We start from the raw sequence: 18,136 nt of genomic DNA, 5'->3' as shown, positions 1-18,136 counted from the left end.
AAAAAAAATTGAACAAAAAGCTGAAATGCAATATGATATTATGCAGTTCACATTATTTCTATCATTACGAGTTTTTGTATTTTTTTGTTGTTGGCATTGAATTCAAAGGTCCTTCAATTAAATAATTGATTGAATAATGAATTATTAGTTAAACATGTCAGTAAATAAAGTCCTAATATGCTTTTTTTTAAATAAAAGAGTGTTATTATGTCATAAAATTTACTAAAACAAGTTTAATCCAAATTCAAATTTACTGCTATAAAATGTATATATATAGGCAATTGAAATACAAAAGAATACAAAACTGATTTAAATACAGTAAATTCAGAAATATTTTGAAGAATGGACTAAAATAAGAGATTTATTATTCCTGTTTGGGAAAAAAATCTTCAATGTATCAATTAGAATGCGAGTTCTTATCATTTCGATAATCAATTTAATCGCATTATTTAAATCAATAAAAACCTCATGATATGCTTTTACAGTCCTGAGCTCGTCAAACTCTGCGCTTTACATTTCCTAGGCCTAAATGTGGTTGAAATACTGACAACTTTTAAATCTCTTTTTTAATGACATAACTAGATTATTACCATTTTAGAAAAAGTTGCATACAGTTATATATGTATCACATATCATAATGCTAGTTTGCAATAAGTTATTATTCAATTAATAAAAAAAACATTAATTATTTTTGAATTTATAGTTTATTTTTGATAGCCCAAAATATTTATCTGGAATCAGTACATACATCTATATACTTTACATTTGGGAACTTTTAAAATGAATTGTTTGCACAAGACAGTCATGGAAGACTTGGAAGTTGACAATTACAAACATAGTGACACCATCTATACAACCTAACTTTATTGTTGATATATGTAAACTGAATCTTAAATCCATTGCAGATTTTTTTTTTCAAATGAATTATTGTTTATTAGTCATTTACTTCAAATAATTAACCTGTACTAAAATAAAGAGATGTGGTATGATTGCCAATGAGATAACAATCTGATAACTATCAACCAGAGTCCAAATAATGTGGCTGTTAGCAGTAATAAGTAACTTTACAGACATCAACAATAAACAAAAAAACGGTTCATTGTTGTCAGGCTGCATAGGAAAAGAGGAGTTGTCACTTGGTGGCTTACAAGAAAATATAAGAAATATAATTATAATATAAATAAGAAAATAAGAGAGACAAAAAAGACAGGACTTAGCCACTGGACTATATATAAAGTGCTCCCTTATTAATCCTTATAGGAGCTGCTGTATACGTAGAAAAGAAAGATGCTGGGGATTAGCCACAGCGAGCAGCATTTTGAGACTTAGGAACAACAGAGTAGATGCGGGAACACTAAATATTGGTCAATCTGCCCTATTTTCTCCCACATATTAAGATTATTGCCTAGGGTGGAAATTAAATCCATTTACATTTACTTTATAGTTTTCTATGTACATTTAGGAAATATATTAAATGCAAAAATTGAAGCTGTAATGAAAATAGGGTATCACCAACCCAGTAGTCAGCACTTCTGTGTTGACAGAGATATTATTGATATGGTCATAATTATAAATTAACTGTTTACAAAACTTTGAAATTTGGAAATACTAAGGTTTTTCTACCTCAGGAATAGATTACCTTAACTGGATTTGGCAAAACTTTTAGGAGTTTTTGGTCCTCAATGCACTTCGGCTTCGTACTTTATTTGACCTTTTTTAACTTTTTTTTATTAGAGCGTCACTGATGAGTCTTTTGTAGACGAAACGCGCGTCTGACGCAAATACAAACTTTCATTCCTGGTATCTATGATAAGTTTATTTACATCGTTACAGCTAAATTATTTATAAGGACCTACACTGTAGTATAAGAAGTCCCTGGACCTAGCTATATATCTATTTCTTAGGCAAGGTGTATTATATGACTCATGAAAGCAATAAAATGCATTTGTAAAAACTAATTATACCTGTTGTTAAAACAATAATAACAAAAAAGTGGTTATTTCTAAGTATGCAGTAACAACAACGTGCATTTTAAGTAAACAAACATCAATGAACGACCACGTGTTTGTCTGCTATAATTGAATATTAAAGACCCATCAGCTTTATTTACACGACTTTTTGCTGAGGCATACGGTTGAATATGTTTGTTTACATTATAAGTTTTATAAAAAAAATGTATTAAGACTTCTGTATGCATGGAATTATAATGAATATAACATTGATTTTTACCGTAAAGAATTGAACACACAACATTCCAGTGGGGTACACACAAAACACTTCATACTTTTGTAACGATGGATGGTAACGTATAGCCACTTATATAACAGAATAGTCATTGGTTTTGCTATCCGAGATAATTAATAATTTGCATATTCATGGACGGACACGCAATTGTGTCAGCTTTTGTTTTGATGGAAAAATGTAATCATTGGAATCCCCCATTTTGACGTAGGAAACAAACTAATTTTCAATATTGGATTCAAGGACATTGCGCACATTGCCAGCGTATCATGCATAACCAGTCATGTGTAAATATCTCTTTTAATTTGTTTTCTACACTTACAATTCTATGTTTTAGTTAATTTTATGTTTTAATTTCCTGCTGAACGGAACATCGTTCTCAAAGATGACGAAGAAAAAAATATAGGTGCGCTGTTTGTAGGCGTCAACAATTTACATACGGGTACTTTTTGTGTCGACAGATTTACCTTTATCTGTCATGATTCAGGCGTTTACCGTTCAACTGTAATACAGTGCACAGTTAAATAAAAGAAAAACTCGATAGATCCTACTACAAAAATATAATTATAAGTATTGAACGCTTCTTATAGTAGTTTTATAAGATTAATGTTCTTGCATATGTTTGTGCTGTATTTCTGTCACGTGGTGTTGTCATTTTAACATTGTCGTCATAAAGCGGGAGGTTTTGCTAGCCATTACACCAGGTTCAACCCACCATTTTTTCTTAAAATGTCCTATACCAAGTCAGGAATATGGTAGTTCTTATCAAATAAGTCGTTTCTATGTATGATAGCGGTTTTTTTTGTTGCACTTTAGTGTTCTTGTTGTTCGTTTTTTTTCCTTATACATGTAGTTTCCCTCGGTTTTAGTTTTATATCCCGATTTGTTTTCGCTCAATTGATTTATGATTTTTGAACACCGGTATACTTCTGTTGCCTTTATTTATAGGGGTGTAAAAGTGTTGACCAGACCGTTCGCACATTTTTAAAATGTTCCGCGACTCATACAAAATGACTTCGGTCAACGCTTTTACACCCAAATTAATTTACATAAAAAAGCATTCAATTTTACCACCCTAACACCCATTTTACAAATGTATGAGATCATTTTAAACATATTTACCAATTCAAAATGATTGAATTTTAAGTTAATAACTTTTGCATTTTGCATTTTACAGAAAAGCATAGTATGTACTGATTTCCTCGAAATAATCAACAAACATAAATTCAAAATATGAAGATTCAGTAGCGTAGCCAATGAATAATGGAGAATTTCGTTCGTATGTTTATGCTGCTGAAGGAAGTAGCAGTTGGTGTAATTCGAGCATTTCTTGAAGATAACATCATTCCAGTTAGCTTCGAAATATTTCTACAACGACATATACACGACTTATATCATCTATGTTATACCAGACGTTGCTGTTCTTGTGGATTGTCTAAAACGTTTCCTACTAAAGCAGTGATAATAAAAGCTCAGTTAGACATACTTTTTGTCCAACAGCCTGGTGTAAACTGTTCATCAAATTCACGTTTCTGCTGTTGTTCGTACATTGCTACACCAAACATTCAACTTGACACAATTGACATTACACTGTGTATTGCTATTATCAAAAATTTTATAACTTTAAACCAACAACAAAATGACTGTCTGACTGAGATCAGAAATGTAAGAAACGAAATTTCGCATCTCGCACACGAACATGACATTGATAGTACCGAGTTTTATAGAATGTGGGGAAAAGTGACAAATGCATCTATCCACCTGGCTGCATATACCAATCATACATACTCTGCAGATATTCAAGATAAAATAGAACGTCTTCGGACCCGACCTATTTTAGCTGTTGAATATACAGAATCCCTGCGTGAAATTGTGAAATGGATGAAAGAGAATGATGAGGTGAGAACCCATGTATATTCTTGATGGCACAATTATGTATCTTTTTAATTACATTGAATGTAAATAGAGGTGTATACATGTAGGTTAAACATTCGAAATCTAATTTTATTTTTTCTTTCATCACCAAGACGCTAGGGAAAAACACTCACATTTTAGAAAGCGCGCAAATAAACAAGCACTAAGAAGGGTTAAAGGGTCATAAACGTTTTGGCATTCACCTTGGTAGAGGGAAAATATGAGATATTCTTTTGCATTTATCTTCGGCCGTGGTTAAATATGAAAACACGTTTGTGATGAAGACAATATACGAAAATTACACTGTCTATAAACTTATCATATCCAGCATACTTCAATAAGGTACAGTCAAATAATAAATAAAATATACTGAAAAACTATCATATGAAAAAAAAAGAAAAGAAAAATAACATTATATCTTTAAAATAATAATTTGATATACTTTTAAGATGGAAATATAGACAGACTCTACCACAATCACCCGGTGATATAGTTAAGTTATAAGAAAAAGTGTGGTTCCCGTCCTATTCAATTCTGACCCTTATACTCAAAGGCATTCATAATTTCATTAGAGAAAGTAATCCTATCACTCTTCCACCAACTCATTATTTATGATTTTATCCAACCTTAATAGATATATTTTCATATTTTAACTACATGTATCTCGAGTTGTTTAATTTCATAGTCAACCTGCAATGTATCTCTACTACATATATAAAAATTAATAATTCGGCAAACTTTATTATACTACTGACCTTCTGTTGTCTTTTTAAAGGATAAAGCGCTTTCTCGGATCTAGTTTGTTCTTTTAAGCAAGTCTGATTTTATATTAAAGGTTTGTCATCATTTGATTCGACAACACATTTTTTGTTGTAAAACTTTAAATTGTTGTGTCCGAAGCGCATTTCTGGATTTAACTTCATTATGACCGATCATACTTCCAAAAATTGAAAGCAAAAACTTGTAAACAAATTTAAGTCTGAACCGGTCATTGACTGCGTTAAATTCAGCCCTGTTCACATACCTCGCTTGCAGTAAATTCAGTACTGTTTAGTAGCTATTCAAACTATTCAGTATGTTGTAATCTGTAATATAAATAACAACTTTTGAACAGACTGAACATAGAATGAACAAATCTTAATCGACGGCTAGCGAATTTTCTGAACAGAACTGAGTTGATCGCAGTGGATAAGTCTAAAAAAAAAGTCTGAAAAACTGAAAATGACATAATAATTTATTGTCCAGACTTTTAAGAGCTGTTCAGATCAAAATGACCGTTCCATAATAATACATCACTAGTGCAAGCATCCATTACTACAAAAATACACCCAAAAGGAACATTGACGTATAACATAATCCATCTACGGTCAACTTTGCCAAAAGGAGTTGGACACTTTCAATTTTTTAATAATTTCACTATTTATGAATAGAAAATTTATAATTCATATCAGTACCTCACAGCGACCATTGAGCTGCTGATATCATAGGTGACTAGCAATCAACCATCAGCAGTATTCCTCCCCACCCCCCGACCCCGGGTAGAAAATTATAAATAGGGCTTTATTAATTTATTGTAAGTAAATTCCTTGATTTACCTTTATCAGGAACGCTCATACCCCAAAATATGAAAGCCAAGGATATATAGCCACCCAAATACGCAAAGAGCATCTATGGTCAGAAGGGATAAAAAAAAAACTAAATCCTCCTAAGTCAACTTTGCCTTTTTCTTTTTGTATAGTTTATCAATGTATCTGGTACGTGTTTCCCTTCCGGAAAATCTAATGCTTCGCTATGAATCCGCTTCTAATGTATGTTTAATGTTAAGATATCATAAACCTAGATTAATTTTCTACATGTGTCGGTCCAAAGGCCGGAATCTTGTCATGTGTTGTTTTATGTCATATCTTAGAGTTTTGAGTTATTATAGTTATTTGATGTAAATTGAAGATCTTTGATTGTTTCTGTTATATATATATATTTACATGTTTAATAGACAAGAGACGATTTTAGAGCTTAACGTATTGTATAACCACTTGCCTATTGCTGAAATGGAAATGGGGAATATGTCAAAGAGACAACAACCTGACCAAAACGCAGAAAACAGCCCAATGTCACAAATGGGTCTTCAAAACAGCTAGAAAATCCCGCACCCGGAGGCGGGCTTCAGCTGGTAATATGCATGTTACCCTCTTTTGGTAAATTGTGTTTGCAGAATTGCTGTCTCGTTGCATCATGAAATTTAGTTATTTTTTAAAAAGCGTATGCTTGTATATTTAATTACATAATTGCATTTAGATGTACGTATTTTCAGAATCGTGTAGAAATGGAGGAGAGATTGAAAAGGATTGAAACAAAAATAGATGAAATAAACATGACCTTCAAATTTCAACAAACAAGTAATAAACACGAATGTGAATTACCATACACAACAGAAACTCAACCAAAAATAGTTGAAGGTAAACTTCTAGCTTTATAGTGGAATTGAAAAATGATATGTTTATGAATTTGTCTCTTAATCGATATTTTATATAACCTATGATGGCTCAACCGCGACTAATTTTGGACGATGATTTTCAATAATTCAATATATTCACAGTGAGACCAATAAAGACGTAACGGATTTGCCGCAAACTACTTCGTTTATAATCTTATTGAAAATCGGCTGTATGAAACTGAACAACAATGTTTTGCCACCTAATCAACATGAATCTCTTTCCCACAAAACATTTTGGCATCATGAAAACTACTTTCAACAATCATTATAATTTTTATAAATAAAAAAAGTGTATGAAATATGGAATGATTGACAATATGACAACTCTACACTAGAGACAAAATTCCATAATTGTATGCATCTACAGGTCATTGTAGGGCCTTCAATAATTACCAAAACTCATTCGATATATAAAAATAAAAAGAAGTGGTATGATTGCCAATGCGACAACTATTCATCATTTCAAATGACTTGGATGTAAGCAATGTCAATCGTACGGCCTTCAACTATAAATTTTTTTTTTACAATAGCTGTGCGTTTTAATGTTCTCCTGCCTAGTGATTGTCAGGCTACCACAGTAACTAGAACAAATATTCAATGTACACCTTTTCGAACTGACCAGCACTGACACTAGTTACACATTTTTAAATTTTGTTTCCAGCTAAGGTTCGCAAAGATTTACTTTTAGTTTGAACAAAGGATTAGATTGAATGAATTTCCCTGGCATTCCCAATATCATATCGTGTGATTTTTACCAAAAAAGAAAAATAAATATAATGTTATTTAATTTAAGAGAGAGGCAAAAGATACCGAAGGGACATACAAACTGATAAGTCGAAAATAAACTGACAAAGTCATGGCTAAAAAAGAAAAAGACCAACAGATAAACAATAGTACACGAGACACAACATATAAAACTTAAGACTGCGCAACACGAACCCCACCAAAAACTGAGGGTGATATCAGTTCCTCCGGGAGGATAAGCAGATGCTGCTCAACATGTGGCACCAATCGTGTTGCTCATTTTAGAACAAACCCGGTATTAATAAAATTGACAATGGAAATGGGGAATATGTCAAACAGACAACAACCCGACAAAAGAACAGATAACAGTCGAAAATCCCGCAGCCGGAGGCATATTAGTCTAATTACACGGATAAGTGAGGTTTCGTTAAGAAGGAAACAACCCAAGTGTTTGTAATACGAATTTGTACAGACACCTTTTTATTTTGCTTTATTGTTCTGTGTCGATAAATTTCTTAGGATTTTAAAAGTTGAATTACTGGTACATGGCTTCTAAATAATGACATAATATGTAAAAAATTTAAGTTAAAAATAAAATCTCATTTGTCCCACAATTCTCAATAAGCCGAATTTCTCGTTTTGTAAACACGCATTATCCTTTTCAGTCCTTTCATGAAAGATGGCCGTTTTATCTTTTTGGTCTCTTTTTACGTAATCAACATGCGGATTCGGTATCAAAACATTACAGCTAATATTGGCCTCCTTCAAAATTGTGTTCAATTTAATTTCCAGAACGCTTAGTTGCACGTCTTACCAAATTTGAATTCCTTGCTGGTTGAAACATAGAAAAACATAAAATTAATGCTCAAAAACTTGCATGCTTTTTGTTTTACAGCAAATTCCATAATATTTGGGTTAATTAATACTAATAAATGGACAGGAAATTAAAACTGTCCACTTAAACAAACAAAGAGTATTACAGATGATATTTTGTCTATATTTGATTTAGTTTTATCAAACGAAGGATCTGTGTATTATTGATAATTCCTGATATTATTTGAAAAATATTTCTTAAGTTTGTAGTGATAATGTAAAATCACTGGTCATTTTCAAGGATTATAAATAGTGATCCCTTAATATATATATTAACTGTAACATATAAATTTATGACCAAATCTCGTCTTCTATCTGTGTGTTACACTAACTTAATTGTCAATGAACTGAACAATTGAGGTACATAAGTTACTTTTCCTATTATCGTAGTATTTATTGCATTCAAAAAAAATGTAATTATCCTCATGCTCAGCGCCGCTATTACAAAAACAAAGTAGACCTACTTTAAATAAACATATATGTTTTATTCGTTAATCATGCTACAAATCTCGAAGCCTTAACTTGACATTTTTCTAGTTTTTTTTACCACTAATGACATAATTAATGGAATACATTACACCGTTAAAAAAATTAGTACAAAGTATGTGTCACGAACTTATTTTGCATGCTACAGTTTGTGTAAAACTATTAGATATCTTAAAGACTACAATTCACTGTTAATTAGTACATTTATATCTACCCATGTATAATTGTATTTTACATTTGGATGATAATATAGTGTTTGTATTATTTGAGCTTTTGTTTTAATTTTCTATATATCAGTAATCTATATGCTACATCATCATAATATATATTAATGTGCAAATAATATACAATACTTATATCAGACCTCCATGATCAGCTCGAGTTCATATAGGAGTGTTGGGGGTGATAACCAGATCAAAATGATAAAAGCAAAATATTAGTATATTAAATTCTCTTGAATAGAAATAAATGCTGCATATTTTCTAATTTTTCGAAAGCATTTTCGTAAATGTAAGGGACTGCACATTAAACGAAATCATGTGACAAAGGAAAAAGTTAAATCACAAAAATACTGAACTCCGAAGAAAATCCAAAACGGAAAGTCCCTAATCCAATGGCAAAATCAAAAGCACAAACTCATCAAACGAATGAACAAGAACTGTCATATTCCTGACTTGGTACAGGCATTTTCCTATGCAGAAAGTATATTGACAACGATGTGTGAATAAAACAAACAGACATTACAGGTAAAAATGAAACATAGAGGTGCAGCAGTCAACAGCGTGTCACAATCTTAATCACAACAAAAAACGAACAAATATTTAACAAAGAAGCACAAAAAAGCATATATTACATTTAACAATCTCGTTAATTGCTTACTTATTTTTGTATTTTATTTATGTATGCCAAATCAACCCATAAAGGATCGAGGGATCTTAAGCTCTGGGAACGAATCATAATTTTAACATTAACTCTGGCGTAGAATAGCGTGTTTGACGTCAGAATGTAAATGTTACACAGGTAGAGATATAAAAACATTTTGGCGTTCAAAGTATGCAAACATTATAATAGAACAACAACACAATGGCGGGATGTTTAAAGTACAGAGACACATCATATGTATCAAAGAAACATAAAAAGTCACACGGACAAAGCACACAAGTAAAAATGAAAATAATACAAACAAGTACAGAGCCACGTCAAATGTATATCACCAAAAACCAAACAGTAAAAGTAATATTAATAAAGACAAATAAAAGAACACTTTAACACGTCATTAAGATGATAAACAGCGTCAGTACGCAGAATCTATACTTCAAGACCATCATGTATTATCTGTAAAGTTGATACGAAATATTTATTAACAAGGTCTTGATACCTTTCGATGAACTTTTTAAGAAAAAAGAAGAGACGTTCTTTTGACATACCCCTGGTTCATCAACTTTCTGCTCAGACACTGGTGACGTTTTACAAAGTCTTGAGTAGGAGCTGCAAGCTCTTGCATACCGAATAAGTTGGAAAATGTATATCCCGTAAGCAGGTGAAGTTGGTATATTGCTACTAAGGTGGGGATTATTAATAATTTTAAATTTAAAATCGTCTCGTTTGTCATTGATTCTAAAATGACTGTGTATGTCAAATTCGTGGTATAAGTCTAAAAATGAAGCGGAGGAAGCCGTGTCTGTTGTTTATTTAATTTCTAGTTCTGGGGGATATATTAATGGAACCCAATCAGAAAAAGATCGGATTGTTAGTAGAAAGAACATCATCAATATATCTGAAAGTAAAATTAAATAATTTGATCTTCTTGTTTTTGATAAGTGTATGAAAGAACTCCGATTCATATAAAAGTAAGAAGAGATCGGCAAGGAGAGGCGCACAGTTCGTTCCCATAGAAATGCCAACAATTTGTTGAAAAAGTCTTCCACCAAATTCAACAAAAATGTTGTCGATAAGAAACTCCAGCATACTGATCACTTGTTCCTCTGTGTACAAATGTAGTATAATTTACCCTTTTGTTCGCTATTAACAAAATATGTCTTATGGTATCCCAAAAAAAAAAAAAAATAATAGCGTATGCTATCACTTTCTAGCACGAAAACACTTTCTAGCATTATTTATAGATTTTGTTATAATGTTTATTTCAAAGAATACAAATAATTTAGTTAATTGTTGTTCTACAAATATGCTCAAATCCGTAACAAAGATAAAAAAAAAAAAAAAAATACCAATCGTTACTGAGGTACATATTCACTTTTATTTATAAATGATAGACGCCAAGTTGAACAAGCACGTGGTAATTCTTGCTTAAAATATCAATTTACAGACTAGAGTTTTAACTGGTAAGATATATAATTAAAAAAAAAGACAGTACTTAGAAAATATGTATCTGAATTACATTTTTTTATCCATGTTTTCGTTAAGTATGCTGGTGAAATGTGGGACAATTGTGGTATTTACTTTTTAACTTCAGTCGACATATCTCAATATTTGATATCACTTATCACTGTTAGTAACAAAACTATTTATATTATATGATAAAGATGTTCGAATATGGGGTATGTCATTTGTTTATTACAACATCGTCTATTGATTTTTACTTTCAATTTAATGTTTTTGGTTTGTTTATAATTTGCCAAAAAATACAATCCGACGTCCGTATTTGACTCTTTTGCTATCTTGCCGACACTACAGAAAGAAATGAAGTGAGTTTCTTTAAAACAACAACAACAAAAAAATGCACCCGCTTTTTCTCAATACAATTTTTTTTCAGTGCAGTATTCTATATTTGGTAATAATATAATTATTTTGAAAAAGCGGAACTGACCTATAAGTTGTGCTATATTTTGCAAAAAATTCAAATAAAATTATTATGACCAATTACTCAAAGTCTAACATATTTGTGTATTCTTCTATACTAAAACCATTATGAGAACTATTCTCTAGAAGAATTAGCCAAGTTACCATATACATATTTAAACTGAACATCTTGATATTGCATCATGTATGTTCTGGACGAGAACAATCTAACAATGAAAACACAAAATATGTCCTGTAATAGTGGTTGACCGGGATGGAGGGCGGAACATTTGGAATGCCATTGGATGATGGGAGAAATGACTACCAGTATATTGAATAGACACATACATTTAGCCTTGCAACAAGTCACTTATGATCCCATCAAATAATTGTCCAATTGAATCTGTTACGTGCAGAGCACTCTAAATGAATCATATTGAACATCCCTATTCTGATTTGACGTCGCTACGAATTTATGTATACCGCATTGCCAAAGAGTTGCCCCACTTGCACAAGAGCATTAATGGCGGTTGATATTATATCTAAGGTGACCAGTTTTCTATAACCATTCACCCTTGGAGTTGCCTTTGTCAAAATAATTTTGAATTGTTTTTGTGCGTGATGCTTCCATATAAAATATCATATATTTCAATGTCATTTCATATCCTCCGTTTAACAAATCAATCATAATATACTAGTATTATTGTGATTGTTTTAGAATCTCGAGATTTGTAATCGTAAAATATGTTGAGATGTATTGAAAAACAAAGGCGACACCGTGTCGTACAAAGACAGCAACACATAGATTAAAGTGCTTAAATCACAAAGATTATGTCTTGCTTTCAAAAACTTACTCTTGTATATAAGAGTAAAGAGTCTTACAATTTGAATATTATTAACAATGCTAAGTTTCTATTCGATATCTTAGGCTTTATTTTCTTGGTTTAAAATTCAAACCAACAAAGTTAGAATTATATTTGTCCACTTACATTTACATTTACATCGTTCCCTCAACAGAACCCGAACTTATTCTGTAAAGAAACATCAGCTGTAATACACCTGCACTATTGAGCTACATAAACTACCGGGTCGATTATGCTTTAAAATTTTGTTTGACTGGTGAGGGTTTTCCTCGTCTGCTTAATATAGTGTGTACTATTGCCGATTACCTTTAACTGTGACATCAATGTACATGTCAATCATTGTTTTTACTTCGGACTATTGTGGTCCACCCAAAGTCATACAGATATATAGTGTAACTAGTTCATTTTAAGGAATGTCACCCTGCCTCACCTTTTTATATGATAAATTGTTAAATTTCTTTAAAACTGTTCTGATTTCCACCACCAAATATTTTGTATAGCCATGATAAAATCAGTTAAGTGCATTAACGTGTTGGTCCTTCGATCATATTTCTTCAAACTCCAAAAGATCCACACCCCTTATATATGTCATGAGATACCAAGACCTACCAAGTACAAACATATTTTTGTTTGCGAGGGACAATATCATAAACTGTTTGAATACCTCTATTGAAACTGCTATGATTACCACCATTAACCATTATGATATATACTTTAAATTCCTATGAAATAACCTTTTTGATGCAGTTAATTTAGGGGGTAGAACTTGATTTTTGAGTTGAAGTTAATAACTAAACACAAAAATAGTCAATTTATTTTCCCTTTTGAAATTGTAGTTAATGAGTCAGACAACGTTATTGGTGAAGATGATGCAAAGTATTTCAAGCTGATTAGTGACGTACATCAACTGCGACAGAGTGGTGATAAAGATACAAATGATGGTATGATCTACTCCGTCCTTGTATATATTGTATTACACGGATCTGCCACAGAAGAAGATGTTGATTACGAGGTTCTAACAAACATTTATAATAGCATTTACAAAACTATTATTCCTTCTGAAACTGTTTCCATAGAATCGTGTCTAGCAGAATTGGTACCAAAATATCTGGACCAGGTTGATGAAAAGTTTACACCGTGCAGCATAAATATTGTAAAGGCTGTTATATATACTTTTGGAAATGAAAGTTGTGAATGCTTCGTCCAGAATTGCAGTCTCGATGTTATGATGGATTATGTGGTGCCGAGCGGTGCGAGTACGGATGATTTTCATGTAGTAGTTGACATATGCGTACTTGCATCTGCTCTTGTTCAGAGAATGAAAAGCAATTCCGATGCAAAGTCTGTCGGGAAGTATATATACAAATCATTTGTCGTTCATGAAAATGTGGAAATTTCCAATTTATTCATAGACACACTGGAACAAAGTAATGAAGATTTTACATGAGACCATATGATTTACCTTTTAGATGGTCTAACAAGAGACGGTACACAATTTTCAATATTCGATAAACAAGAAAAGTTGTTTAATTTATTTTGTCGTCAAATTGACAAATTCGGAAACACTGTTTTCCATTACCTAGTCACTCGATTTTCGGAATCAAAACAATTTCACGCATACATCAAGTTTTTCTGTGAAAGTAATATTGTGGTCATGCAGCTGGAAAACGATGATAACCACACTCCGATAGACTTTGCAGCTTATCAAGGGAGGTATGACGTCATTGCAGACGTCCTGAGTAATACAGAGAGTACAGAGGAAATAATTGCTCGAATTCTAATCATGGTGAAAGAAGGAGTTGATTCACTCCAGCGTATTAATTTATCAAAATCAAATGTTGATTCTAAGTTGCATATTTCAACAAAGAAATGTATAACACTAGGTGACAGTCAAGATTTTGAAAATATTCTTGATATAATAGGAAGACAGGAAAATGTCTGTTTATCTGGCAGTGATACCAATGACGGAGAGGAAGGAAAAAACCCTAATGACAAAGAGGAAGCAAAAACCCCGAATGACGGAGAAGCAGAGAAAAAGTCTAACTGCTCAGATGATATATCAAAAACTGTTGGAGATAAAATTCTGCGTTTGTTTACCGACGTAAAGAAGGGCTTGAAAGCAATATCTGACATTCCTAATCTACTGACAACTATTAACCAGGCGACACAAATTAAAGACGTAGATAAAGACTAATGTTGTAAAAGTAAAAAAGAAAAACATTGTATGCTAAAAATAAAAATTACTCATCGATATAGAAAACTAACATTGGCTACGTACCACAAGCCAGTCCTCTTCAAATTTTTTATTCATTCAAGACCGAAAATGAATTACTCTTTATTATTTCAATTTCCAAATAGTGAATTTTCCTTGTTTGAACAGTAATTTAGCAGCAAAGTGCTTTTATAATTTAGAAGAAAGTTCTGGATACAGTGGGAGTACTGTTCCGGGAACCTATATATTCTGACTAGATTTTTATCCATTCATTTCAGTGTAGGTAATTACCTTGAACAAAATTAGATGATGTAAGCCTTTACAGTCACTTCATTATGACCTTAAAATTTTAGGTTATTGAATTCGATTTTACTATAAAAAGATAATTGTGATTAATGAGAAGATATTAAAAAAGTAACAATCCACTAAAACAAACCACCCAACACTTAAAAAAAATCTACTACATTTCAAATTCTTAACGGTCGGGGAAGGATTTTAGTCAACAAAGCGAAACAAAAATCATAAAGATCTAAATATTCACATATACGATCTTTTATATTTTTATCAAAATGGCAAATATACCCTACAAACCAACCAGATACTAAATTGGGGGGGGGGGGGGTTAGTAGCCTATTATTCTACTAGTAGTAACAAAGACGATTTGAGATGAAACGATATCGTGCTATGTTAATCACGAACACACTGAACGTTAATTGGTAATGGTCAATGAACGATTGGTTAATGCGTAAAGATGATGTTTATGATGTTTATGATGTTTAGACAATTCTTCATAAAATGTTTTTCACCGCTTGTACACGCAGTATATGCATGCAAAGATATATCATAAACATTAGCTACGTTTTAGATACAAACAAACATGAAGATCAAAAGAGAAATAAACTGAAGACCACATTCAATGTTTAAAATGGAAATGGTCGATCTATTTGCAGATATTGCTTTTCATGAAGTTGATGTTTCTTTTCTTCTCTATGTTTGTTTGTATGTTTTGTTTTGTTTTCGTTTTTTTTTAACGGTGCTTTAACCAAAAATATCGATCTTTTTGTGTAATGTTTCAGTTTTTGGTAAAGGAACTATTTGTAATCGGTTGAAATATCAGACTTGTCAGTAATGTTGTCATTTAATATAATTGTTGTGTGGTAGTTTGCTAATTGGTGACTATAAAAAAAATTATAAACGTCAAGATTGAAATGTCGACAATAAAGGAGTAAGTCCGTATAGGGCCGATTTTGGCCTCAAATTTCAGGTTAATCTGACGAAAGATTTTGAACACTTTTTAAACACTTAACTGTCTATTTCAGTTGATTCAATTAGTTTATGTGAAAAATTTTAACTGATTTAGTTATTAAAAACGCTCCGATTTAAGCTTAGATATGACAAATCTATCAAATATGACGAAAAATGTCACTTTTCAGATGGTTTTTGTCAAAAATGAAAGTGGCCGCATCCGTGTTCATCCTCAACCTTTATATATGTTATGTATTATCATCAAATACAACTTACATTTCAATATTAAGAATAAACACAAATGCGGCCACTTTCATTTAAGACGGAAACCGTCTAAAGTTTAACTAAAATGCTAAATTTGTGAAGATTTCAGTAATTTAGCATGACTTGATGATTCTAGTACCCAATATATGTGCATTGAATTGTCAAAAACAGCCCATATTTACGTAGCAGAAGCATTATACTTACCATTAAATTACTAAAAGTTTACATTTTAACAATTTTGTAAAACTGCTATATTTTGGGGCCAAAAAGGGGTCTTACTGGACCTACTCCTTTTGTAAGATACAAACAAACCAATAAATCATTGTTATCTTTGAAAAAAGAATTATTTACAATTCAGATATCAAAGTTCATTATGGCATGGTATTGGTTGCAAAAATTTGATATTTCTCATTTAAATGCAATATTTCTTATTTAATTGGTATATTTCTTCATTTAAATGCAATATTTTTTTATTTGAATGGTATATTTTTTCATTTAAATGCAATATTTTTTATTCAAATGGTATAATTTTTCATTCAAATGGTATAATTTTTCATTCAAATGGTATAATTTTCATTCAAATGCAATAGTTTTTATTCAATTGGTATAAAATGTCATTTGAATGCAATATTTTTTATTCAATTGGTATAGTAGTTTTTTATTTATATGCAATAATTGCATTATGGTTTATTCTTTGACGTTGTAAGGTCAAATTTGCAACAACGTTTGTGATTGGTCGGAAATTGTTTGGATTTCTCCCCTTTCTTTCTAAACATGGGTGACCAAGAAATAAAAAACGCGTCAGAATATCGCCCCTCTAACTAAATCTAACGTTCGTGCGAGTCTTGCACTGGCTGTTAAAATCTTGTGGTCATAACTAGTATTTCTATTGCAAAATTTCGATGGTCAAAACGTTCGGTCCACTTTTCAAAAACCGTTTCATTGTATAAGGATTTATATGCAAGTATATCGGTTTTTTTAAAAAGATTAGACACCGTTGGTTTTCCCGTTTGAATGGTTTTACACTACTAATTTTTTGGGGGCCCTTTATAGCTTGCTGTTCGGTTTGAGCCAAGGCTCCGTGTTGAAGACCGTACGTTGACCTTTAATGGTTTACATTTACAAATTATGACTTGGATGGAGAGTTGTCTCATCGGCACTCATATCACATCTTCTTATATCTATATACAACCGTAAACCAGACGTTTCTCAGACTGTTTTCTTTTTTTAATAAATTCTTTGCCGCGTATTGTGTACTGATTGATAACTCAGTCTGGGAGAACAAGATTTATTTCAGTGCCAGTTGTAATTAGGTAGAGCAAACTTCCAGTAATTGCAAATACTCTTATGTCGGTGCTTTGTGTCTATTGTCTTAATGTTACTTTTTTGTGTGTCTAGTACCGATCTTTTGAGTTAATTTGCTGATTTGTGCTGGTTGTTATTTTATTGTACTGTTACACCATTGTCCCAGCTTCGGGATGGGTTGCTCACAAACATGTTGTTGTACTGTTACACCGCTGTCCTAGATTAGGGGGAGGATTGGGATCCCGCTAACATGTTTAACCTCGCCACATTCTGTATGTATGTGCTTGTCCCAAGTCAGGAGCCTGTAATTCAGTGGTTGCCGTTTGTTGCTTTGTTATACATATTTGTGTTTCGTTCATTTTTTTTTTAACATTAATTCAACCGTTAGTTTTCTCGATTGAATTGTTTTACATTTTTGATTTCGAGGCCTTTTATAGCTGACTATGCGTTGTAGGCTTTGCTTATTGTCGAAGGCCGTACGGTGACTTAAAGCTGTTGATTTCTGTTCATTTGATCTCTTGTGGAGAGTTGTCTCATTTGCAATCATACCACATCTTCGTTTTTATATCCACCCTGCTATATTCTTTATTTGCCTGTCCCAGGGATGGAGCTTGTAGTTTAGTGGTTGTCGTTGCTTCCTGTCTCGACTCATATTTGATATTTTGTAAATTGTTTTGTTATGTATAATTAGGCTGT

General features: G+C 31.9%; 1 protein-coding gene across 1 annotated transcript; it reads left to right on the top strand.

Moving 5' to 3' along the window:
* The first annotated feature begins 3,424 nt into the window (after positions 1-3,424).
* LOC127711642 (uncharacterized) lies at positions 3,425-15,239 on the top strand. Its single transcript, XM_052217748.1, has 3 exons — positions 3,425-4,140; positions 6,467-6,611; positions 13,251-15,239. The coding sequence occupies exons 1-3, from the start codon at positions 3,505-3,507 to the stop codon at positions 13,859-13,861; spliced, it is 1,392 nt and encodes a 463-aa protein (XP_052073708.1). The 5' UTR covers positions 3,425-3,504; the 3' UTR covers positions 13,862-15,239.
* Positions 15,240-18,136: the final 2,897 nt, after the last annotated feature.

This window comes from Mytilus californianus, unplaced genomic scaffold (genome assembly GCF_021869535.1).
Source record: "Mytilus californianus isolate M0D057914Y unplaced genomic scaffold, xbMytCali1.0.p SCAF_8, whole genome shotgun sequence".
NCBI classification, from domain to species: Eukaryota; Metazoa; Mollusca; class Bivalvia; order Mytilida; family Mytilidae; genus Mytilus; species Mytilus californianus.
This window is presented reverse-complemented; position numbering and strand designations above follow the sequence as displayed.